The sequence below is a fragment of the Dromaius novaehollandiae genome, chromosome 1 (genome assembly GCF_036370855.1).
Source record: "Dromaius novaehollandiae isolate bDroNov1 chromosome 1, bDroNov1.hap1, whole genome shotgun sequence".
Taxonomy (NCBI): Eukaryota; Metazoa; Chordata; class Aves; order Casuariiformes; family Dromaiidae; genus Dromaius; species Dromaius novaehollandiae.
Window position 1 is genome coordinate 71,846,437 of NC_088098.1, and position 24,229 is coordinate 71,870,665.

At 41.3% G+C, this 24,229-nt stretch overlaps 1 protein-coding gene and 1 long non-coding RNA gene across 10 annotated transcripts in view; one reads left to right on the plus strand and one right to left on the minus strand.

Annotated features, from left to right (window-relative positions):
• RASSF8 (Ras association domain family member 8) overlaps positions 1-15,396 on the plus strand; it is an 88,713-nt gene extending 73,317 nt beyond the window's left edge. For all 8 annotated transcript variants that reach the window (XM_064516223.1, XM_064516258.1, XM_064516229.1 and 5 more), the window contains 3 exons: positions 4,239-5,128; positions 8,863-9,007; positions 10,144-15,396. In XM_064516223.1, the coding sequence (XP_064372293.1) occupies positions 4,239-5,128; positions 8,863-9,007; positions 10,144-10,265 (1,157 nt within the window). In that variant the 3' untranslated portion in view covers positions 10,266-15,396. The remainder of the gene's footprint in view (positions 1-4,238; positions 5,129-8,862; positions 9,008-10,143) is intronic.
• A 129-nt stretch (positions 15,397-15,525) lies between these two features.
• LOC135329066 (uncharacterized) lies at positions 15,526-22,637 on the minus strand. Of its 2 annotated transcripts, XR_010390274.1 has the most exons (3): positions 21,892-22,637; positions 20,286-20,467; positions 15,526-17,747 (listed from the first exon to the last, which is right to left on the minus strand). It is a non-coding gene; the product is annotated as an uncharacterized LOC135329066 (long non-coding RNA). The 2 variants fall into 2 exon arrangements; XR_010390273.1 differs by lacking the exon at positions 15,526-17,747 and having other exon boundaries at positions 17,964-20,467.
• Between the last annotated feature and the right edge of the window lie 1,592 nt (positions 22,638-24,229).

Sequence of the window (24,229 nt, forward strand, 5' to 3'; positions counted from 1 at the left end):
TGTTAGAAGAGCTGGGTTCAAACCCTTGCACGCAGGCTGTTTGCCAGTTTAGCTGCAGGCTGTCGGAGCATCCAAGTTCTGGAGTCCTTTTCTCCTTTTTGATCTCTCTTACTTTTAAATAAAAGGTTGTTTTGAAGATATTCCTGTATTAATAGAAAGTGTGGTAAGTTTGTATGCTTAGGTAGCCTCAGGCTTAAACTTGACCCGTTCAATCTTAACAATGACCCTTGGTGCAGGCGCAGTGTGCTTTATATACGTAAACATACATGTACTTCTGATGCAGCTTGTAATCCACTGCCTCACACAACAGAGATGAATTCTTGTTGATTGTTTTGAGATAGTAATACTATATGGTACACATCAGATTTAGTGGATCAACGCAGAATATTAACAAAAGGTGGCTTGCCTGTGAATGGGGTGGAGAGGCCCTGTGCTGCTTTTCAGCCCCTGAATTGCTGCTGTCTGCAGAGCAAATCATGGAGTACAGCACGGTGCTTGTTTGGGGCTGTCTGGATAATTTTTGTACCGTTCTTATTGGTGCAATAGAAGTATCCAAAAAATCGAATTAGTCTAATGTGTTACACTGGTATGTCATAAAAACAGCAAAAAAGTGTTTTCAGAAGTTAAGGGGTCCTCTAACAAGACACATAACCCCTTGTCGACATCAACACAGTACTTGAAGCTGTGCTTTGGCAGCTCCTTGCATTGACAGCTTAACTGCTCATCTGACTTTCTTACCTGCAAATACTTTATAAATCTGCGTAAGAGTAAATGTGTTACACAACTCAGAAAAATACAGTATGGTTTAATGAATATTTGATTGCTGATATGGGACACATTACGTGAATACAACTGTAACAATTTCATTTTTAAAATTACAAGACTTGCATGAATGAGGAAGGACTCAGTTCTGCTAAGTTCTACATAAACACAAAAAAAAATTCTCTTTCAGAAAGCTTATGGACAACGTGTAAAACGAGAAGCAGCATACTGGCACTGAGCTGTTCTTTGTTAACAATCAAAGCAACCTGCTTCCTCCTTGTAAACGGTGGCACATCAAAAATAACAGTTATAAGGATGCCTGTGTTCTGAAAGGTTCTGCCATTAATTTTGAATTAACTTGTTGATCCTTTCATTCATGAAGTAACAACACCTGGACAGCCACAACTGTGTTTGCTTGCATTAGACAGGATTAATCTGTGTAGTAAATAGCCTGAATAGCAGTAATGATCTCAGATGAGAGTAGCTTTGTTTTAGGCTAATACTGAACTCCAAGTGTGGCTGTTCAACTGTATAAATACTTCTACAAAATACTTTTCCCTTTATGTGGATCTTGAATGCTGAGTTCATTACGTAGGACTGCGTGTTGATTCGGAACTGTAATCCAAGATGGAAATAGTTCTTGGCAAGTGCTTCACTTAATTCCTTAATTCATTTTTGGTTGAGATTGCTAGCTTTATTTCCCCTCCCCTTTTTTTTGCCTCTTGTTATGTTTCTTTTAAGTAGTGCATTTAATAGCAAAGTGAATAGAAATTGCGTGCTGATCACACACCTAGAGGTACTCTGTTTACAGTTTTAAGACCTCTTTGAACTTGGCTGTTTCTGACACAACAAGAATTTTAGTAGCATTACCATGATTGCAAGATGAAAGCTGAAAGCTTTTAAGATTAACAAAACAGAGTAGTAAAATACAACCTTTGTCCTGCATTCTGTAGTATGTTTTTACTTCATTTTTCTTCAGGATTTTATTGTTAGTATGCCATGGTGAACAGCGCTATGTTTATTTTTCCTGTAATTACACTGATGCCTACTATAAATCTGCATGAATCAATGCACGATATTGTGGGTTGGCAAAAATCTCTGACTTTGTATCTTGGCATAGTAAACTTGTTTTTAAAGTACTTTACAATAAACTTTAAATCTGTTTCTAAGAGTGTTGGCCAAGCAGGTTGGTATGTTGATAGATTTTTTTTTTCCAATGCTTACCTCAAGTCATTTATTTATAAGGTAATAAGGATTTGGATTGTTTTTTCCCTATGCTGCTTCCTTGTTTTGCTGACTACTATCAGCCAAATCTTGGTGTTCTCTTTGAGCTCTCACTCCTAACTTGGAAGTGAACACAGGTTTTTTTTGTTGTTGTTCTCTTATTTGGCCAGCTAACTATTGCTAGTATGACCCGTCAGCCGAAGTAGCCTGTTTTCTGGTTAGTGCCTGTCAAGCTGATTTTTCTGGTTCTTTTAGCATTGTGAGCTAATTGTGAGGAAGTGAGACCAGAGGAAACATTTCCACTGCAGTAGCTATATCCTGGGGAGCTCTTTCTAAGGCTGGTCTGACAACATCAGATTTTAGGGGGCCACATAGTTGTGTTAATTGCCACCATGGAGCTTGTCTCGTAGCAGTTCCAGGTGGGGAGTCTGTGCAAGTGTTGTGGTGGGAGGCCAGAGGCTGATCTCCAGCCTCAGACTGGGATGGTTTAGTTCCTTTGGGAAAAGTGCAGTGGTTGGGCAGGTGGACAACGGAAAGAAAATACATTATATGGGTAGCCACTGATAATTAAATCTGTTCCTCCCCACTGCCTAGTTGCATAAATGGCTGGCTTTTTAAGCACTTGTAATGAAACAAATTCTCATCTAAATGATCATCTATCATGGAAGTCTGTGTGTACATATATAGTATTAAAATAGCTAACTTTTTTTTAAGGTTAATGGTAATTGTAGAGCTGTTTGGAAATCCATTGAGATAGCACCCTTTAAAAGCAGTTAATCTTTCACATCTTTCTGTAAACAATGCTGCAGCTTTTAAGTGAAGGCACTTTCATGATTAAGGAAACTTTCTCCTGCATTTGGTGAATTCTTTATCTCAGAGTAGTAGGAGTGTTTAGAAATGATAAAACAATTGGTGAAAACCTCAAATGCTGTCTTTTTGTAGCATTCAAAGCATCCTATAAGGAGTGTCAGAGGAAGAGGACCCTTAAGCTCAATTAAATGTGTTTGGCAGCACAATTTAATCCTTAGATGCAAGTTACACTTCTCAGTACCCTTAAAAGTAAACTGTATTGCATTGTACCGCTAGCTGTTTATATAGAGCTCAGAAAACATCCCGATAGTCATTAAAGGATTCGAGATATGCAGCATCTTCCTGAATCCTGTATATCCCGCAAGGAACTGCTGAGCTACTGTTATGGATTAATAGTCTGTGTGGGTAGCCAAAGTCACTGCTGCCAATTCTGGCAGCCTCTGCTGGTCCCTTCTGCATGCTCTGATCTGTGCAGTTTTGTCACATCAGCAATGTTGCCATCGGTCATGTGAGTTGACAAAAGGCTGATTGGGGCTTTGAGTCAGCTTTCTCCCGTTTCTCAGCTAACCGGGGAGGAATATGATGGGGAATTAAGTCTCTGTCAATCATAAACAGTTGTGTCTGATTGGTGGTACAGTTTAAAAGCAAATACATAAACAGCAATATTTGAGTTTTCTTTGTGGGTATAAAAAACAAGAAACTATTCTTGCTTTCTTCCTCTGGATATATATAGAACACTGTAGCTCTACTGGGATGCTGCTAGGAATCAACATCACGAGGTCACTTGTTCTAAGCGACTTCAGACCTGGGGGAAAAAAAAGCTTGGGGTGCTGCAGTTTCACTTGCACGTTCCATGTAAATGCAGTAATTGTTTGTTCATTTACTTTTGTGTGCTGAGAAAATTTTCCTGACATAATTTACAATCAAAATAACTAATATGCGTTGTACTTGGCTCAATATGCGCCAAGGCAGGTGGTGCTTTAACCTGAGGAAAATGTGCTAAGATTATTACCTAGCTGTTCTCATCAGTTGTTAGGGAGTACCTTTCTTGCTAAAAGGCTGTGTGCGCAAATGGGGCATGTGGACAAGCATCTCTAAGACGAATTTTCAAAGCAGTGCACGTACGGATCCTGTGCATGCTGCTTTTTTCTCCCGCTAAACTTGTGTGCGTGCCTTCCTAGCCTGCCTCCCACCCCAGTTCCGCCGCAAACTCTAAAACGCGGCCCGAGCCCCGCGGGGAGCCGGCGCCGCTGCTCGGACGGGAGGCAGCGCCCGGCGGGGCGGAGGCCCCTTCGCGCGGGGGGCGCCGCGGGGCGGGCGGGCGGCCCCCCACCCCGGCCCCGGCGCTGCCGCCGCCCGGCCAGCGCTATCCGGCAGCGCCCTCTCCTGGGCTGCCTCGGCCCTGCGCCTCCCCCGCTCACGGCTCCTCTTGCTTCCCGCAGGTCGCACCGGCAGGTACACGCTGATAGAAAAATGGAGAGATACAGAGAGGCACTTGGCGCCTCATGAAAATCCCATCATCTCGCTGAACAAATGGGGACAATACGCCAGCGACGTGCAGTTAATACTGCGTCGCACTGGGCCCTCCCTGAGCGAGAGGCCAACTTCAGACAGCGTTGCTCGAATACCAGAGAGAACTTTGTATCGGCAAAGCTTACCTCCGTTAGCCAAGTTGAGGCCCCAGAATGACAAATCAATAAAAAGGAGAGAGCCAAAAAGGAAATCTCTGACTTTCACTGGGGGGGCAAAAGGATTAATGGACATTTTTGGTAAAAGTAAAGAATCCGAGTTCAAGCAAAAGGTGCTCAACAACTGTAAAACAACAGCAGATGAGCTGAAGAAACTGATTCACCTCCAGACAGAGAAACTTCAGTGCATTGAAAAACAGCTGGAGTCCAATGATGCTGAGATCCGCTACTGGGAACAAAAGTATAATTCCAGCCTGGAGGAAGAAATTCTCAAACTAGAGCAGAAGATCAAAAGGAATGAAGTAGAGATTGAAGAGGAAGAATTCTGGGAAAATGAGCTACAGATTGAGCAAGAGAATGAAAAACAGCTGAAGGAGCAGCTCCAGGAGATGAGGCAGAGGATTCTGGAGTGTGAAAGCAAGCTAAAGGAATACATGTCTCAAATCCACAGTATGGAAAGTGGCCTTGAAGCAGAGAAGTTGCAGCGGGAAGTTCAAGAATCCCAAGTGAATGAAGAAGAGGTCAAAGAAAAGATTGAGAAGGTGAAAGGTGAAATTGATATTCAGGGCCAGCAAAGTCTAAGATTGGAAAATGGCATTAAAGCTGTAGAAAGGTCTTTGGGCCAAGCTACCAAACGGTTACAGGTAAGAACGTCCTTTTTATCTATCGCTAAAGAAAAGTCAAAGACCTGATTGTACTGAACTCTTCTTTAACAGATTTAGAGCCAATGAAAATAAACATAAGAAATTCTCCACAGCGAATTTGAGCATAAAGGAAGAAAGCATTGTTTTCCTCACTTAAAATTGTATTTCAGCAAATCTTAAGAGCAGGCAATTTTAATTCCACTTATGTGTGTTTTACTCTTTCAAATATTTTTTTTAAATAGAAAAACAAAAGCCAGTTCTTTGTGCCTCGAAGTAAACAGTAAAGACTTTGGTAGATCTGTTCCTGAACGTTCAGAAGGCCTAGGTGATTTCCAAGATTGGTGCTGAATGTGATGTGCAACCTTTAACATTTACATGCTCTCTCAGGTCCTTCCCTGTCAGCAGCAGCTTTGGTTTGCTACTGTCCACTGGCTGTCTGGTGACCTCTGAGAAATCATTTGAAGCATGTCTTCACCATGCAGTGGAGCGTGATAGAGAAATACCAGAGCTAACATCAACCAAACTAGCTGGATACAATATGACTGCATCTGTATGGCAGTTCAGGTAGCTACTTTGCCCTGCAGAGAGGTAGTGCTCATTAGCTCTGGTGTAGTGCTGCACTAATGGGTCTCGACTGTTTTACAGCACAGACAAATAACATCTCCTAGATGAACAATAGCGTATTTAGAGCTAGCAGGCAGATTGCTGTACTGTCAGGTGTTAAACAGGGCCGTGGTCCTTTAGATTTGGGGTCAGATATCTTGAGGATTTGAGTACTAAATCTTGGCAGCTCAGTGCCTCATACTGCCAAATTTAAAGGCAACTTGCATTATCTTTGCTTTACCTTTTCTGAGGCTAAACTTCTGATTCTCACTGGGTCTATCCACCACCCAAAAAATGCATTAAAAAGATAGAAAAATCCAAAAGCAGCATCTGGATAGATGGATGTAGAGCTAAAACAACTGCTACTTTACAAGGCAGTTGTTTTGAAGAATAGTACCTCCTTTTTCTTTTTTGATTTGTTGGTGCTCAGGATTTTCTCTCCACCTCAGGCTTTTGTGGCATGTGTGTCACTAGAGAATCCAGTCTCTACTTCCTTGCAACAGTTAATGTATCACTTAAAACTTAATAGGGTGTGAAAGAATAAATATAAATGGAAATCCAGTTTGTAGCGGAGAGGTGAATGAGACTGACTCTGGAGATCAAACTTACTTCTGTCACTTTAATGTACCATGTGCCATATGATTGAGGCTTTGTGCATCAGTTTGAGTTGTGGTTCTTGTTGCATTTCCACCATTCAAAGTTACTGTATTCCACAATACCACAGTTCCAGTAACATGACTCTACTGTGAGTATGTAAAGGGATTTTGCATCCTTGCTCCTGATCTCCCAGAACCATGTCAATTTAAGCTGTTTTTATTAAACAAGGGGAAAAAATGTAACCTTTTCCTCCACAGCAAAAAGAATGAAAACTGTAAGCTGTTTAGGCCATATATATCTATCCTAAGTTTCCAGAGACATTGAACTTACAGATTTGTGCTGACTGAAAATGTTACAAGTCCTTTTTATGTATTTTTAGCAATCCTAGGTAATACCCACTGAGGCTACAATTGAGTTCAAAATCTTTCTCGCTCCTTTTTCCGTAGGCCAGGGTCTAACTTTCTCAAACAACCTCCTGTTAAGTTGAAATCTTCCAGGCTTGTTCTAAACCTAAAGGCGCACTTATCTGGAAGGTCAGAAGAAAATCAGTTCAGCTCTATTACACAGTCTGGGGAAAGGAACAGAGAAACATTTTCCTACATGCTGAAAGTTTATATGTTAACATTCATAGAACTAGCTGACCTGAAACTGGAAAAGTTGTGTGAGATTTTTTTTGGATTTTGGGGGGGCAGGAGGGAGTTGGAGGGTGTTGTTTGTTTTTGACCTCTGAATAAGGAAGGAAAGAAAATTTTGGTTTGCTAGATTTAAAGTGATAAAAACTGGCAGTTGGCGTTTTCAACTAGGCAGTTGAAAAATTTCTAGTAATTTCTCCTACTTCTTTCACTCCCTTCTTCTGGTCACTGTTACTTTGCAAGAGCATGAGGCTGTTTAGTTTAAGAATCAGCTGCAACACTCTTTGATCTCCCTGTTTCTAGAAGAAGATTTTAAATGTCAAAAAGCTACCCTTCCTCAACTGAAAAACCTCACTAAATAATTTCACAAGTAGATACAAAATTAGGAGCTTAAGCCAATAGGATTTGGGGAGACACTTAACATTTTTACCTTGTTTCCTGTGAAAACTGAAACATGTCAAGAACAAGCTTTTTATGATGTTAGTTCTGCTACTTTGCATGTTTGACTTTTTTTAATTGAATTCTCTTCAGTGACAACTTTGTTATATTATTATTCAAACAATCTCATGGAAAACCGAGCTGCAGGATTAACATGTTGGTAAATAAATATAATTTGAGAATTCCTTGTCTCTTGAGTGCCCAGTTGTAGAACCTAATGGATGTAAAAGAAATTGTGAGGAGTTTTTCTTTAGAATCATCTTAAACTTTGGAGCTGGCCTGGTTTCCATTTCTCAGTCCTGTTCCTGTGAAAGCTCTTAGCAAATGAATGGAAATAAAAATCTAGCACAGGAAGTTGAGGCCAACCACATGATCTGAATAGATTTGAACAGGTACAATGGAAATGCATCAGTGACAAAGCAAATGGCATTTAAAAGGCCCTAATTTAGATTTCACTTTTGTTATTTTTCTTACTATCTGTTGAGTTCAATCTCAATAGTGACTTTAATGCTCTTTTTGGACTGTTCCTAGAACAGATGAGCAAAATGGTTCTCTGATCTCTGATTTCCTGTATAATTCTGCTTGCCCAAGATAATTAGGGAGAAGAAGCTTGACCCAGCTTCCCTCTCTTGCTAAAAGTAGGATGTAGTGGTACTAGCTGAATGGAAATGGCCACAGACATGCTACCTAGGATCTGGGTAGCTGGCCTATCACTTGTGTGGCCAAAAAGGCAAAGCCCATTCTGGCCCTTCAAGAGCAGTGCATGAGATGCAACTCTTTCTGCTAATGAAGCTGAATCTGTGTGAGGAAAAAAAACTCGGTCTAAGAACATCATATCTATTGGAGCTGTACGTTCTGCATATCATGCCATAATTAGACTGTTGAGGAAGATCATAAATGATTATGGTAGGGGGTGGTGGCCCCACCAGGATTTGGGCTCCATTGTATGAAACACAGTATGCTTGCAGAGTGAGAGAGTTCTGTACAAGGGAATTTACACTCTAAACAGAAAATGCAAAGAACAAGGAGAGGAAATAACCTCCTTTTAGCAACAGAAGAACTAAATAAGTTGTCCAAGTCATGCTGGACATTCACGGCAGAGCCAGGAATTGGTGCCAGACCAATGCTCAATTAATGCATTTTACATAGTGCTTGCTACTACCTATATTTGCTCACTTCTGTTGTGCTAGCATTATTCTCAGATGACACAAACATATGCTAGTGGTCCAAGAAGCAATATAAATAGACCAGTAGTAACCCCTAGCAAGTAATACAGAGTGTTGGTTTGCTTTCTAAATCACAACACTAAAATACGTTTTATCTCTTTCATCTGCACTTGAATTTAAAAATCGAGGCTTTCTCATCAAAAGGAGAAGCAGTGTTAGTTGGCCAATTACAAGGAAAATGCTTAAACTCCACTTTGTGCTTGCTGCTGCTTAGTGAGTGTTCTCTCTCCCCCGACAGGACAGGGAGCAAGAACTGGAGCAGCTGACAAAGGAGCTGCGACAAGTCAATCTCCAGCAGTTTATCCAGCAAACAGGAACGAAGGTCACAGTGCTGCCAGCAGACCCCGTTGAGGTGGAGGCCCCGCACATGGAGCTTGAGAGAGGTGCAGCGCTCAGATTTTTTTTGGTGGGAAGGAAAAGGGGAGGACAACACGTTTACTTGTTGCATTAATGCTAGCACTCTTACATCAAGTGAACTCTGTCTGTTAGCAAAGAAGTTAGTACGATATTAAGAGAGCATGGTGTCAAATATTTCTCTTCATTCCAAGGGTTTAGCAAGCTATAAATAAACCACAGATAACTTTTTTTTCTCCTGCTGTGCTTATATGCATTTGTCCCATCTGTAACCTGTTAGGCCAGTAGCTCTCAAGCATGGCCACCCTGGCTGCAGGCATGTAAGATGCCACACAAAATGGGAGCATGTCTGACATTGCTGTTCATCTGGATTCCTCCTCTTCTGGCGGGACATGCTGTCAAAGAGGAAAAAGGAATGTGTCTGGATCTTGAGAAATCCCAGACAGCAGCCGCATGGGAATAGGAGCTAATCCAGCTGGGCCGCCAGCCATCCAGAAGTCCTGCACAGATGGCTGTTGCAGCATGTGCAAATCGACTTTGCCCCAGTGTGATCAGTGCATTCTGCACGCGCCCATAGCTCCATTCAGAATTTCTGAGGCAGAAGCATGGGAGCACTTTGAATATTTGTCAGAACTGTGGCACAAGCAGAAACTCCTTTGGTGCGGCTCAGCCTCCGCAGCGTTGTGCTTTATCCAGTGCTCTGCTCACCTCAGTGTTCTCCTTAGCCTGTTCTGGCCCATCTCTCAAACTTTCTAACTGAAAGGCACACATAGGGTGGACTGGAGAGGGGAATGGAAGAAGATGACATCTAGGTTTTGAATGTCAGCCTTTTAACAATACAAAGGGGTCTTCAAGTGGAGAGGAAGTTGGAGATTTGAATATGCATAGGTACAAGCTCTTTCTGTGCATTACTGCATAAACACATTGCATGTATCTGCATGTTTGTTGGGGGGGATAATTATATTGAGGTTTTGTATCTGTTTTAAAATGAGTCGGAAGTGTGTACCTTAGATCTCTATCACTTCCTAGTCAGGCATCTGAATTGTTGCATGTGACGGTATTTTCTTCTGCACTACACTGAAGTGTACCAGTAAACAGGAAGAGGAGGTGTGTTCTACAAACATTACCCTTGATGATTTTTCTAACTGTCGTCTTTCTTGTGCAGAGACAACATTTCAGTCTGGGTCACTGAAACGCCCTGGCTCATCAAGGCAACTCCCCAGTAACCTTCGAATTCTACAGAATCCCCTGTCATCTGGTTTTAACCCAGAAGGCATTTATGTATGACAGTATATACCTCTTCTGGAGAGGACCTAGAAAGGTACCCCAGACAAGATACACATTTTTTTTTTTTTTTAATTCTACCAATGATGAATGGAAGAAGCTTTTCTGTTAACCACCATATTTTAATTTCCTTCTTCTTCTGACACACCACTTGGAGCCATACCGTGTGCACTGATGCTAAAGAACAGAGGAACTGTTTCAATTCATAATTGGCAATGATGAACTTGCTGTCACACAGCTAGAGTGCAAAAGCCTTCACTTATTTTTGCCTCGAAGTGTTTGGGAAAGTATTATTCAATGTATAGGCATAAATAAAAGACTGAGCAGGGTGAAGGAAACCATGTATGCAACTGATCTGAGGTTTAATTTATTCCCTTTAATCAATGGACATGTGAATGTTGACCTTTTATATTTTTATTTTTAACTTGTGAATAACCATGTACTGTTGTACATCAGTCTGACAAGGTGACTTTAATTTGTGTGTACAAACTTCCAGCATTTGATCAAGTATAACAACTTGCAATGCAGAGTTGTTTTGTGGAGTGCTGAACCTTTAAAATGGTTTCTCACCACTGATTTTGTTAATTTCTGTTGTGGGTCATAATATGTTGTGTTCCATCCATTGCTACCTTTTAAGACCTGAAAAAGTGAGTTTGTGGGATTTACTTGCTGTTGAGTCTGCCTTGACAGAAGCACCTAGTGTTCAAAAGATTTATGGAATTTAAACCTTGTCTTGATAAGAATATTTCCAGCATATGATTGAAGATGCACTAGTTAGATGATATTTTATTATATAGAATGTATATTTGAAATATTTTGCCACATTGTATATGCCTTTTGAGAAAAGAACAATGTAAGGAGTTGTCTTCATATGTCTTACCAGAAGAGGGTAGGAGGCTTTCACTGTGTGTGATTTTGTACTTTATTTTTTCCACTAGCCGTTACAGTGTTCTTGTTTTGCAGTAAATCTTGTTGTTGGAGGAGAGAGAAACAAAACAAATGAACATCCTCTTCCAGCCTTCCAGAATTCACTCGTGTTCTGTGGAGGGAAGAAACCTGGTAGAGAGTCCTGTGAAGCCAATAGCAGAGCTTCTACTGACTTGGGCGGGGCCAGGACTTCATTTCAGGTCCCCGGTGCTAAATGGTAAAACTGTTAGCCCCTTTGGAAGATACTTTGCTGTTCAGTGCCCTTACAGAACATAAAGCTTACAAAGAGGAATGAGAGGAAATTCACACATTTGGTAGTAAACTTCATTTACTTTTTACAATAACATATTAAGGGATGGCATTAAATATCTTGAGGCCACTCTAATGAAATCAAAGCTAACCAAGGTTTAGAGAAAAAAGGTCCCATGCAGAAAGAAAGATACTGCCAAGCAGATGTGTTGGTTACAGTCCTTGAACTTAGATTGATAAAATGGACACCAAGTTTGTAGAGATGGTTATTGGCATCAGTGGGACACTTTGTATGCACCAGGAATCTAGCCTCAGGGATGAGATGGAAAATGGATAGGCTTTACCTAGTTGTATTTGGATTTCCTATTCTAACAGCAATGCATACTGTTACCCACACCTTTGCAATCCCCTTGACATCAGAGGGAGCCATAGTGCTTTCACTGCAGTACTTAATTTAGGTCCCCAGAGCAAAAAAGTGAACAGGAGCCCCTCACTCCAGTCAGTGGCAAAATGGCAAAACTCCTATGACTTTGGTAGAATCAGGATTTTATCAATGGTTAGGAAACTCCAAGCTTTTTGCCATAGAAAATACTTTTAAAATTCTTAACTCCTAGCATCCTCTTGTGTGGATTTACTGATGTGCAGATAAATGTTAATTAAAAAGTGTTTTGGGGGTTGTTTTTTGTTTGTTTTTAAGGAGCTTCTTCGTCATACTGACAAGTGGAAGTTTTATAAGATATAGTAGAAGATGAAGGACTCTTGAGTGTTTAATGCATTTTTTTCCCTTTTCACTTACTAATGGCATCAGATATTCTAAAGATGCTGCTGTATTTAGACTAACAGCAACAGATAAGGCTGTGAATATATAAAGGACCTTTTCAAATGGACTCTGAATTTTTACTGTTCAACTTGTCAGGTCTGTCTTGTGAGCAAACTGGAAAATGAGATGTTCTTACCCAAGCAATCTTTGCAGTGCTCACAGATTTTACTGTTAGTTTATCACAATTCTGTGCTTATGTTTACTGTGCCCATAACTTTCTTTGTATTGAAAAGAGAATGTGCGTGTGTATATATGTGTGTGTATATGTATATGTTTATATATATACACACATTTTATATATATAAATATCAGTGCAAAATATACATACTTTGGGGACAATATCTGTCCAAGGTACTTGAGCATATATGCCTTACATTCTGGGTTCAATTTATAGAAATAAAACAGCCCTCCTGCAGATATTTTGCATCTTCAACACCTTTTGATGTTAGAGAACTGAGATGCTCAGCACCTTGCCAAGTCTGGCGCAAATTATGCTGCATGGGGGAGAAACACACATGGAAAAGCTTGTTTCAAACTCAGTTATGTACTGAGACAAAGTATTTTTAAGGCAGATTTGCATATTTATGCAGCTAATGTTTTTGTCATGCTTAAAGTGACTGATCCATCTCCCATAGATTTAAGTCTGAGCTGAATTGGGCTCTTCACTCATAAAAACTGCTATCTTTCTCTGCCAGATTATTCTTTGAAATGGAGAGAGGAGGAAAATGATTTAAAAAGGCAGGAGAAGAGGGGCTTTGGAGGGCGTGAGGTATGGCTTCATAACATAATCCAGGAAGGAGTTTCCCATTTAAGTTAAAAATTGGCATCTGCAGATCTCAGCAGCTGTTTGACAGAGGAGCAAGCTGGGAGCTGCCTCAAGAGCGGCTGCTGCATTGAGTGGACCCTCCCTGTCAGAGCTTTAGCATATGTCAAGGTGGTCTGAGAAGTGTGTACAGCTTCAGCCACTGTCATGGTAAAGGAGAGGCTTTGGTATCTCAACCTGTCACATGAGACAGTGACAAAATGTTTTCCCCCACAATGTTCCTGATGCTCATTGAACTTCACCCAGGTTAAAGCTCTGTAGCATTTTCACCATCTCTGTAAATAAATCAAAAAGAAATGGCATGTCCTTGCATTATATGTGAATTGAACAATGTATTACAACTCTAAAATTTTCTCACATTATAGTGTTAAGAGTTTTGCGTCTGATCAACTTCAGAACCTCACTCTTTTCTTTACAAAAGTAGAAATACTCATTTTCAGAAGTGTTTCACACCTGCTTATGGGGCATTAGCAGAAAGGAAGCTGTTCATACTAATTTTAACAAGTGCCGTATTATGTACTGGCCAGCATGATAAATACGGAGGGTTTTTCTGCATTAAATAGTTGAATACACAAGCACTAATTTTCCAGTGCACAGGGAATTTATATGGAGTACTCTTTACTAATGGGAATTAAATGTGTTACCTCTCTCATCCATGAGGATACAGTTTATTTTTGCTGATCATGCTATGTTGTTGAGGGAAAAGGGAGAGTGACTGTTGGGAAAGCAGATAGGTTAAGGCTAATGGAAAAACTTCTAAATGCCCAAGCTATGGAGAAAGTAGAGTCCCCCTTCGAAAAGTGAGCTAGGAACCTACCTCCCATTATCTTTCAGTGGGACTTAGGCTCCCAAGTGCCTGAATCGCTTCTGAAAATGGTGTGTTAGCTTTCAGATTACTTGCTTCTCTAAACCCCTGCAAGTTGGAAGGAAGTTGTTTAATAAGAGAACCACCACTAGCATTAGAAATACACAAACATACTTTGTGTGAGGTGAGAGGGAAAAGATCCTTTAGAGAAATAAAAATCTCTCTGGGGGCAATAATTGCCTTCTTTTTAGCATGCAGAGTATTGCATTATTCTAGTGAACTGGGATCACATGAGTATGAGCAAAAGCTGATCTTGTAATTTTTAGTGAGTTATCTTGAAGCATATAAATTCCTGATGTGCATTAACTTGAGTGAATTGGGCCTTAATGATCCATGTAAATAACAACTGTATTCAGATATTTTTCCAGAAAATAGTCTCTAATGGCCTGTACTGTATTAAAATAAGTGTCAAAGTGTTACTTTTATATTACACTTTTTTCTTTTTAGAACATTGAAACATGCATGTCTATTCTATTTGCTACAGTATTTTAATGTTTTGGATGAAGGCCATCAGCTGTATGGAGATGACAAAACAATCATTCTGTCTATTTATTCAGTATTGCTGCTTAAAGTTTTCAAAATAAAGCTTTCAATGCAAATATAGTGACTGATTGAAAGCTGTTCTAGCTCTGTTCAGATGCTTTTTTTTGTATGTTTATAGAAAACTAAGTAAGTGAAACTTGGTATATAAACTGTTATACCAGCAGAGAATTATTGCAATAATATTGTGGGGAGGGGTTGGGTGTATGTGTGTGTAGTATATACATAAATACATGCATGCAGTGAAGGCATTTAGGACTCAAGTAAATGGAGTGCTGAAGAATGTTTAAATCCTTTGCTGTCTTGCAAGCAACCTATGCACGTGATCACATACTGGTTAATGCTTGATACCAGTGTGCTATGCTTATTAGAGACAGAACAAGTAAAGATGGTCATAAAGGTAACTCAGAGCCCTTTGGACCAAATGGGATTTATACACATTCTTGAGCATGCCATAGATATGTTTCTGAACTGGGCCTAAAAGCATGTTCTGATCCAAAAATATTTCTGTTGCAGCAAGGATGCCTCATTTCAAGCATAGCTGGTATCTCTGAAAACTTTAGTAGTACTGAGATGGATGAAGTATGCCCGCTGTATTTAGTAAAGAGTATCAAAATGCAGAGAACGATCACCCCCATGAATATGGTCATCCAGTGAAACTGCTAACTGGGGGTTCTGACTGGAAGATTTGAGTTGCTGAAGCTTTAACTTTGAGAAACAATGCAAACTAACTGTGAAAACACAAGTGAGCATTTTATTACTGCTCTGCTTCAATGCAAGATGAAAATCTGTATTATATGTAACTATATTTTTTCTTTGTCATTTAAAAAGCTTCTATTTTTGATTATTCTCATGAATGGTTGACAAAAGATATTGAATATGCTCCCATACAATAAATTCCCCTCTGAAACTCTGGGTCTTTACAGTTCATGGTTTGCTGGAATTGCATTGTACATCTCGCACACACAGTACAACTGCTAGAACTGCTGTCCATCAAAAAACATTTACTTTGAAAGTAGGCCAAAATAATGTTCTGTGTTTAGATCTCAAAACTTTGCAGAAATGGCCATACTAAATTCATTATGTCTATTCAGAAAACATCTAAATCCTCAAATGTGTGTTGAGCATTAGGACACTACACTCCTAAACAGGAATTTATTTAGTTGGGAGTGTGGGGGGAACACTGGTTTGCATGCAGCTTCTACAGAAGACAATAAATATGCTCTACTAGAAAGTCTGCACATACTATATTTTCAATCAGATATAGCCCAGTAGCTAGAAGGGATGGAGGAGCTCATCTTGAGCTGAGGAACTGTTACTAAGAGTAATATTAACCCTCAAAAGATGGAATTGGTTAGTGACTCGGTATAACTTTTAAAGCACTGATGCAGTGGTGGTTTGGAGATTGTCAGGGAGGGGAACTGAATGCAGTCTTCACAGGAAAAAAAATACAAGGTGCCAAGATGCATGTATGCTTCAGGTAGTAGGCAGAAATCAAACTTTGAACAAGGAACTGAGGGCCTGATTCAGGTGAGTTAAATGCCACTCAATTCTTGTGCTGAGGAGGGGAGGGCCTGTGAAGATGATTTCAGTTAAGGCAGGAAACTCGCTGCAGTCAGGCACTTGTGATTTAAGCCATCTAAATGCAATCCTTAGTCAAATATCCCAATGAATGATTTTTTCCCTAAGTCAACTGGAGACTAATCCAATTTGCTATGAAGAGAAATCAGCTAACTGTGGTAGCAGTGTTGATGTGACAATGAAACCAAGAATTCTAGAAGCCTCACTGAAACCCTTACAAGTGGAATTGATGGTGGCAGGACCCCATGTAAGCTGTAGAGGACCTCTGCTGCTGAAAGATACTCTCTTCTGCTTTTGTGCAAGTCAACTGGCTATTTTTTGTGGAAGCTAAGGCTTCCCAGCATGCTCTGTAGAGCCAGTGGCGTGGCTAATGGTTCTGATCATTTGCTGTGTCTTAAAAGAACAAAGCGGTATATTTGTGTGAAACTGCTGCAGCACTAACTAGCTCAATGTAACTGGACCACTAATGAGTTGCACAACTAGATCAATGGTCCCTCTAGTTTAGAAGCCACACTGATTTCTTCTGCCTGTCTCATCCTTGTCAGCTACATGGTATTTTTTATAATCCCAATTTTTAATGATTGTTTCAAGTAAGCAGTCTGGTATCTGAAGTAATGCACAGTAAGCAACAGTCCCCATTACTACCTTTTTTGAAAATGATATATTTGCTACTTTTGTATTGTGCTAGCGTTAATGAGTGAATATTTTTTAAGACAGCTACTGCTTCATCATTAATTTTTTCCAGAATTCTTGGATGGAGGCAACCTTAGCTGGTCTGTTTTGGTCTGTTTTGCTAGTTAGGTATGCTGTATACTTTCCCCCTGCTCTGCAGTGGGTTCCCTGCTCTGTGTGCTGTTAGGACAGCAAACTGTCACTGTGATTTGATAAACAGGAGGTGCTGTCTGGTGGGTACTGTCTGGTGACTGACTTGAAAAGAGCCTCTTTGGCATCTGCTAGGGCAATAAGAAACTTGATACAAACACAATAAACTTGGAGCACCCTCGCCACTTGTTTGATAAGCTGAGCCCTTTCTGGTGCCCATGTGTCACTTCCAGGGGGGTCTGTCTGTGCCCCCTAGGTAAGAAACCTCCTTCCTGTCCCACAGATGGGCCTGGTGTTTTTTTTCCCCACACGTGTTTGCTCTGCAGCAACTCCTGGCTAAGACAGAAGTCTTCCCTTCTTGCAAGCTAAAGCTCGATTGTTTTACTTCCTAGAGAGGCTTTTCCTGAATCCCTGACCGTGGAAGGGCCACAGAGATCTCTGCAGTCTCTTATGGGGTGAGACAGTGTCATCACAGAAACCAGTTTTGTTCAGTCATCCAGAAGTTGAATGGGGTGAGATACAGCTACAGCAGAATGGGTCTTCAGCTGTGAAAGTTGGCAGTTGGGTGTTAATCTCCAGTGTTTGCTTTGATCCACATGGATTCGTATATATGACCTTGACTGATTCCAGTTGCCAGTTCTCTGAGTCACAGGTGTATCAGAGAGGAACAGTTACGGAAATAGCATGAAGCCCAATCAACAGGACAGATTCCTGCACAGTAATACACCGATGAGTTAAATGGTATTTTGCCTCTAACAATTACTAGCTATGCCAAAAACCTCTGTCTCATAATCTAATTACCTTATTAATTGCCTATGTCTTGACTTGTCCAGTTGCATGCTTTCATATGTACTGTTCCTGCAAAATACAAAATGATGCTATTGTTCAAACTATAGTTTTCACTTTATGCATATCTTGTTTTGCATGTGGTATTTTGTGCTTGTTGTTTCAGCTATACACACTTTGTCTCACTTTACCCATCTGCAGAAGGAAGATGACAATAAATAATCGTGAAATTTAGTGAGAAAATGCAATATAAAAGACCTCATATTCAATTCTGGAGCAACATGGAGGGAAGGAAAACTTTTCTATCATTTATTTTTTAAAGAGCAAAAGTTTGAAGAAAAATCCTCAGAAGAGTTCCAGCTGGCCTTGTGAAAGGTCCACTTAAAAAACCTTTTCCAGTGGAACACTGATGAGTGCTGGCAACTAGCAGCCTAGGTATTTTAAAAGGGAAGGCTTCTGGTGGAAGAAGAAAGAGAGGAGGGACACCAACTAAAACACCTGTGACTTGATCCTCATTTGCTGTCAGCCCCTTTCACAAGCAGTATGATGGAAAGTGGAGGGAATTCTCCAGCTACTGTCCAGCTAAAGACCCACTGACATGGTATCACAGGGCACCATCAATTGCTATTGCTAAAATAAAATTCAGGCTAGCCATTAAGTGGGGAAGAATTGGAATTTCTTTGTTGTTGCCTATGAAGCTTCTCATAAATTTTATCTCCCCTTTTATCAAGTGTACCAAACTGCTTTTAATTAAATGCTGTGTGCTGAGAAAGATGATTTGACTTTAGCAGTCAGAATCAACCTGAGGTGAACTTTGATCAATGAGGTAGAACTGCCCCTTCTGCAAAGCTCATGAGAAACCTGAGAACACTGCTTGACCTTTAACTACACTTTGTTGCTATAATGTTGTCTTAACTGTTACCTTGACCTAGCAAATCTGCCTCGTGGTTACTAAGACTATGACCTGGATTCTCCATTGTCATGTAGCTCGTGTCCATACAAAATAAGCGTGGCAGAGACAGCAATACCACTAAATGAGAAAGGTAACAATGTGCATTAGCTGTGTGCCGGTGTGAAAGACTACACCAGATGCAGGGCACCAGATAATCTTCCCCCCTCGGCACTGTCAAATCACTGCAATTACAGCAAGGCTTACACGAGAGGGCAGCAATGCATGCTGACATGCCTGGAGCAGCACAGTCATGCTGCTGCATCTGAAAAGCAAATTTTCTAGGCATATAGCATGTGATGAAGAATCACGTAAAACATGACATTCCATCTTTAAAAACAATCTTTCAGAAAGGACACGATGGTACTCATAAAGATCTATGTCCTAGTCACAGCCTACATGTAGCTGATGTGCAAAAGATGCAGTTCCCATAGCCTCTGTAAGGAGGGCTCAGGCCTTCCTGAAACCTTCAGTATGGATGTGGGTTGAACCACTCCATTTTAGAAATTATCTTGTGTCTGGTGCATTTGCCTGGGACTGGGAAAATCTGGTTTCATTTCCCAGCTCAGCCACAGATTTCCTGTGTGACCTTGGGCAAGCTACTATAATCCCTCTGGACTGGAGTCCTCCAGCTGTAAGCTTGAGATAATACTGCTTCATCCCCTTTGACTTTGTCTATATATACTGAGCGCCCTGTGGGGAACAACATCTCATTTCCTATTTGTTTAGCAAATAGTACTTAGCACAATGCGGTTCTGATCTTGGCTGTGCCATCCAGACACTATTGCAATCAAGTATATTTTTCATCATACCAAAAGGATGACAGGAAGTCTCTCTGAGTTAGTTTTACTCATAGTGAGAGCAAGACATGATGAGGGAAGCTGGGGGTTTCTCAAGGTGAATTCTTGTTTAGCTTTAAGTGGAATTTTTTTCTAAAGAGGTAAAAAGGCCAGGCAAGTAAAGGAATAAAAACTCTCATTTCAACCTTAGCTCAATCCTATTCTTCCTACAAAATGATCCTCTTACAAGAGGCAGCCCAACTCCTTTCAAAAGTGCTACTTGGAGCCTGTAGCTAATTGACAGAAATGATTGACTGAGCAGGCTGCGATTTGCTTGGTGGTCCTAAATGTTCCAATGTTTCCACAAGTCTGATGATGTTCCAACAATACGTAGGCAGCTAGTAATCCACCGTGACAGGGTGCCATTTTACCATTGTCTGTAGAAACCTAACTGCCTTTTAGCATTGGGGTCTGAGGAGAGAAAGTGTGCAAGAGTTAGAATTATGGGAGAAAGGTGCCTTTTTTAGGTTGTTTTCTGAGTCCAAAGTGTTTTCTGCTTGCTCCCAATAAACTTCATTAACTAACAAATACTTCAGTCACAATTACTCTGGAGATCTGCACAGAATGAGCATCCCTCAACCTGCCCCCACATCAAGACTCAACCCTACTGCTCAGTTCTGCAACCAAAGACCATTTGAAGGCATTGACATATGACCCATTTAGGTTACAATTACTGCAGACATTGGCATTTGACAAGGCAATGAATCATCAGTCCCACTGCATCTTATCTCATAACTTGCTCAACGAAGTTCATGTTGCTACCTTTGTCCAGGGTCATCTGAGGACCTGGGCAGCAGGAGGCACCGGCTTCAAGGAACATACCTCTCCTCTGATAGGAAGAATGGACTCGGCCCATCCCAGGCATGCAATCGCACAGGACAAATGCATTTCGGGTGCTGCGTGCAACCACGAGGCCAGCTTCAAAGCATCTTTGGTGACTTGAGAAGAGTGAGTACCCAGTGAAGCTGCTTGTATGATACATCTTTGCTCACTGATGCAACAGCCTAAAATTCCCAAGAAAGAAAAGCCATCTCCTTATGTTACTATAATTGAATAACAACGACCTCAAGCATATACATTTTTTATATGCACACACACACATATATGTAGTCAGGTCATCTCCTTTTTGTCAGCTTGGGAAAACGAGGCCCAGGGAGATGAACAGCCTTCACAGAATGAGTACATGCCCGTCATCTCGCTGTACCTACTTTTTTATATGAATCCTCAAGTCTGAAATGGTTTGTCTTAGACATTAAAAAAATCTGTCCTGATCACACAGAAATATAACATTGTCCAACGATGGTTCGGTCAGCCTAGAGGGTCATTTGCTGTCTAGCATTAAGCCTCTACCTCAATAGCAAGAGCTCTGAGTGGGCATAGACAGCACAATAGTAACCACTACCCTGGTACCAAAGTAATCTACTCATAGGGGAAGCTTTCTCAAACCCTTCAGTCAGAAATTAAATCTTTCCCTGATACCAGAGGATTTATCTCCCTTTCAAACAAAACAATGTAAGCACTTCAGAAAAAGTGACTCTTAATAGTGCATTTCTCCTATTGCAAGTATTGGGCCAGGTTCAACCAGTAAAGCTAAAAAAAAATTATCTATGAAATCTAACTAGTCTATGTTTAACTTAAGGTTCTACTCTGCAAAATGAACGTCTTCATCGACCACTGATTTCAGCACACTGGTTTCAGCAGTTGCAGAAGGAATTTGGCTTCTTGCAGAACTGAGCCCATGTATTTTAAGTTCTCTGGCTGGGACTGCAAACCATGGAAGCTGACAACAACAAGCAGCAGCTATTTTACAATAAAGTGTCAGGTTTGTGTTTTCTTGTAGTGCAGATCATCAACACTCCAGTTAACTCCATCACTTTAGTCTGAGATGTAAAATATTCTTAGAGCCTGGACTAAGAATAAGGGAAATCTTTCTGGCATTGTTTGGTCTTATTTTGGTTATAGAACTGCACACGTATCCTCAGATGCACAGCAGACAGGCTCACTGCATTTCAGTGCTTCCGCGTCTGATTAAAGCCAGGAAGTGAAAATGTAATTGAATAGTATTAGTAAAAGGAATTCTACCTGAACAACGCAATTCTGGGATGGCTGGGTTCTGGGAAAGTTTGAGGCTGTTCTGAATTCTTCTTCAGGTAACTGTATTCAGCTCATTGCTTCTCTTGTCAATATATGCAAGTTATCTATTTTGCTAGGGAAGTCACAAAGCAATACCAAGAAGAGCCAACTGTGCTTACATACAGCTTTTGTTTCTGTGACAGAAGCAGCAACCATGCATGGCAATACTATTTTTAGATAGGAATACACTCTAGAAAAGACAGCGGTTTGAAACCATACATCCAAAATTGGCCATTTCATAGCCATGTTCCTGCTACAGTTCACTACTGCATGGCTGAACTGTAGTCTCACCTACCTCACAGCATCATTAGCAGGGATAGATCAAAAGAAAGGATTCCCATTCTCAGCTGTGCAGTGTGCTGTTTTGAGAAGTGAAGGGAAAGTGCTTCCGGACTGCCTCTGCTCCTTCTGGCCCAGCCGGAAACCTGAGACCTTCACGTAATGCAGAGCTGTCTTCAGTCAAAGAGGCAGCATCTGTCCTGAAGGCATTGTCACATGAATTCATAGGGAATGTCTGGGGAGAGAGAAGAGATCCCCTCTTTACAGACTGGTACAAATGCAAATGGTTTGCCTAGACACACTAGGGAAAATGTTAGTATAGCCCTAACCTGACTGTTCGGGTGTTCCAGACCAGGCTGCTTTGTTCCTGGAGAAGGCATAGGTGATCCCCAAGAAAAACAAAAGTAAGGACCTGCAGTACCTTAATGCTGACCTTGGTGGACAACTGAATCACCTTCTATCCCTTTGAATGTATGACCCTGGGGTTACAAAATCCAAGCAACACCATGACATTAGTGTGCTTTTTTATACCGTAATTGCAGACTCGGCATGTTCAGTTATCACAGCAAACAGCTAGACTCTAGAAAATGCCATCTTGGCCTGGCAGTACACTGATGGGAACAGGCATCCCCTAGATGGTTCTTGGAGCACTGCGTACAGATTATTTCCAAAGGTCATTCTAAATAACTGTACTTACATTGTAATTTACAACACTGGAACTGGCACCTGTGACCAGCTGTGTTATGTATTTTGCATAGACCTTTCACATGTTTAACAGATAGACAGATATAGTCTTAACTACTTATTCCTCTGCTCTGCAGAACAAATTGCAATCCAAGCATAAAATCTAACTGTTATGCCAAGGAGCTGGAATACATGCAGCACAGGTGTACACAAACACATTGTAGTTTGTAGATAGCCTACGTGTGTGTACAAGGATGGGCTGATTAACGACTGGCCACTTGTTAGGCCATGGTTACTCCCCCTCTCTCAGATGTCAGGAGATGTTGAAGCTAAGGATGCACAGGTAGCCTGACCTCAGCCCCTTGCACACTCATGTTCTGATGCTTTTCACCAACCTTAATATTAACCATAATAAGCAGTTCTCCCCTCTCCCATTACATAAGTTTCTCCCATTAATTATGTCAGTACATAGGCCTCCATAGCAACCTCCATCCTGACTTAACTCTGGAAACCAAAGTCCTGGCCTTGTAGTGCATTCAGCATTAAAGACCCAGCCAGCTGTTTGTATGTTAAAACCTGTGAGAATTTGTGGTACTGGTAAAACAAATAAAATCTTGTATTCTTGCTTTTCATCCCCCAAGTCACAGCAGCTTCTCTCTAGAACAATAGAGGGCACCATTCTTCAAACAAAAACTGCAGCTGGAAGAGGAGCAGCTCTGCATTTAAGTAATAGCTTGGTAACTAGAGCATTTATCTCTCAGCGGGCAATTTGGATTGAATATTCTTCTTTCTGAGGAGGTTAAATGCTGCATCTCCCACTTTCCTGTGAGGATGCCCTGGCCAAAAGCTGCTCTCAGGCACACGCGTCCTGTCTGCCTTGCGGGCCTTGTCTGAGTTTCCATGGAATAATCAAGCAGTCACTTCATGAGAAATAGCTTCAGCCTGTTGATCAGGTTCTTCACTTGAGGAAAGAGCAAACCACAGGGCCAGTTCCTATCGCTGCTCCTGTGAATGTCTGTTGGTTCCCCCCCAAATGAGTCTGTAGTAAAAAAGGCATACACATGCTGCAGGATGATTGCATTATCTCCTAATTTTTCTATCTAGCTAGCTCAACAGGTGCCTCCAAGCATCCCCTGTTACCTGGTGAGTGCTGCCACCACTGACAGAGTTTTGAAATAAAGGAATGAATCTAGTCCAGCTGATGAAAAACACACCAATTTGTGCATCTACCTTTGTGAAAAGCTTTAGGGCCGAGATCTGCATGGAAGGTGCCAATACTCACCTGAGGCCAAGAGAGGGCAGGGAGGCCACACACATCCTGTTAACTTGCTTGTACCGCTCCCTGTGTAACACACAGGTTGGGGAGCTCTTGACCATGGCAGGTGCCCGCAGGGCAGCTGCGGCTCTCAAGCAACTCCCGAACCTGTGCCGTGTCCTATGAGCAGCAGCAGAATCATGCTGCAGCCAGGACTGATGGTTGATCTGGATCTCCTTGCTGCAGTAAAAAATTAAGTAGCAAGAGCTACTGAAGCTGGCATCAGTGCCTCTCCCTGGCACTCAGCGGTGTGCCCAGCACCAGCCCCTGCTGCAGGAAGATCCACGGGCACCGCTCGTGATCGTCCAGCCTGGGCCTTTCTGAGGCCCACCTCTGCCTGGTAAGGAACGGGTAT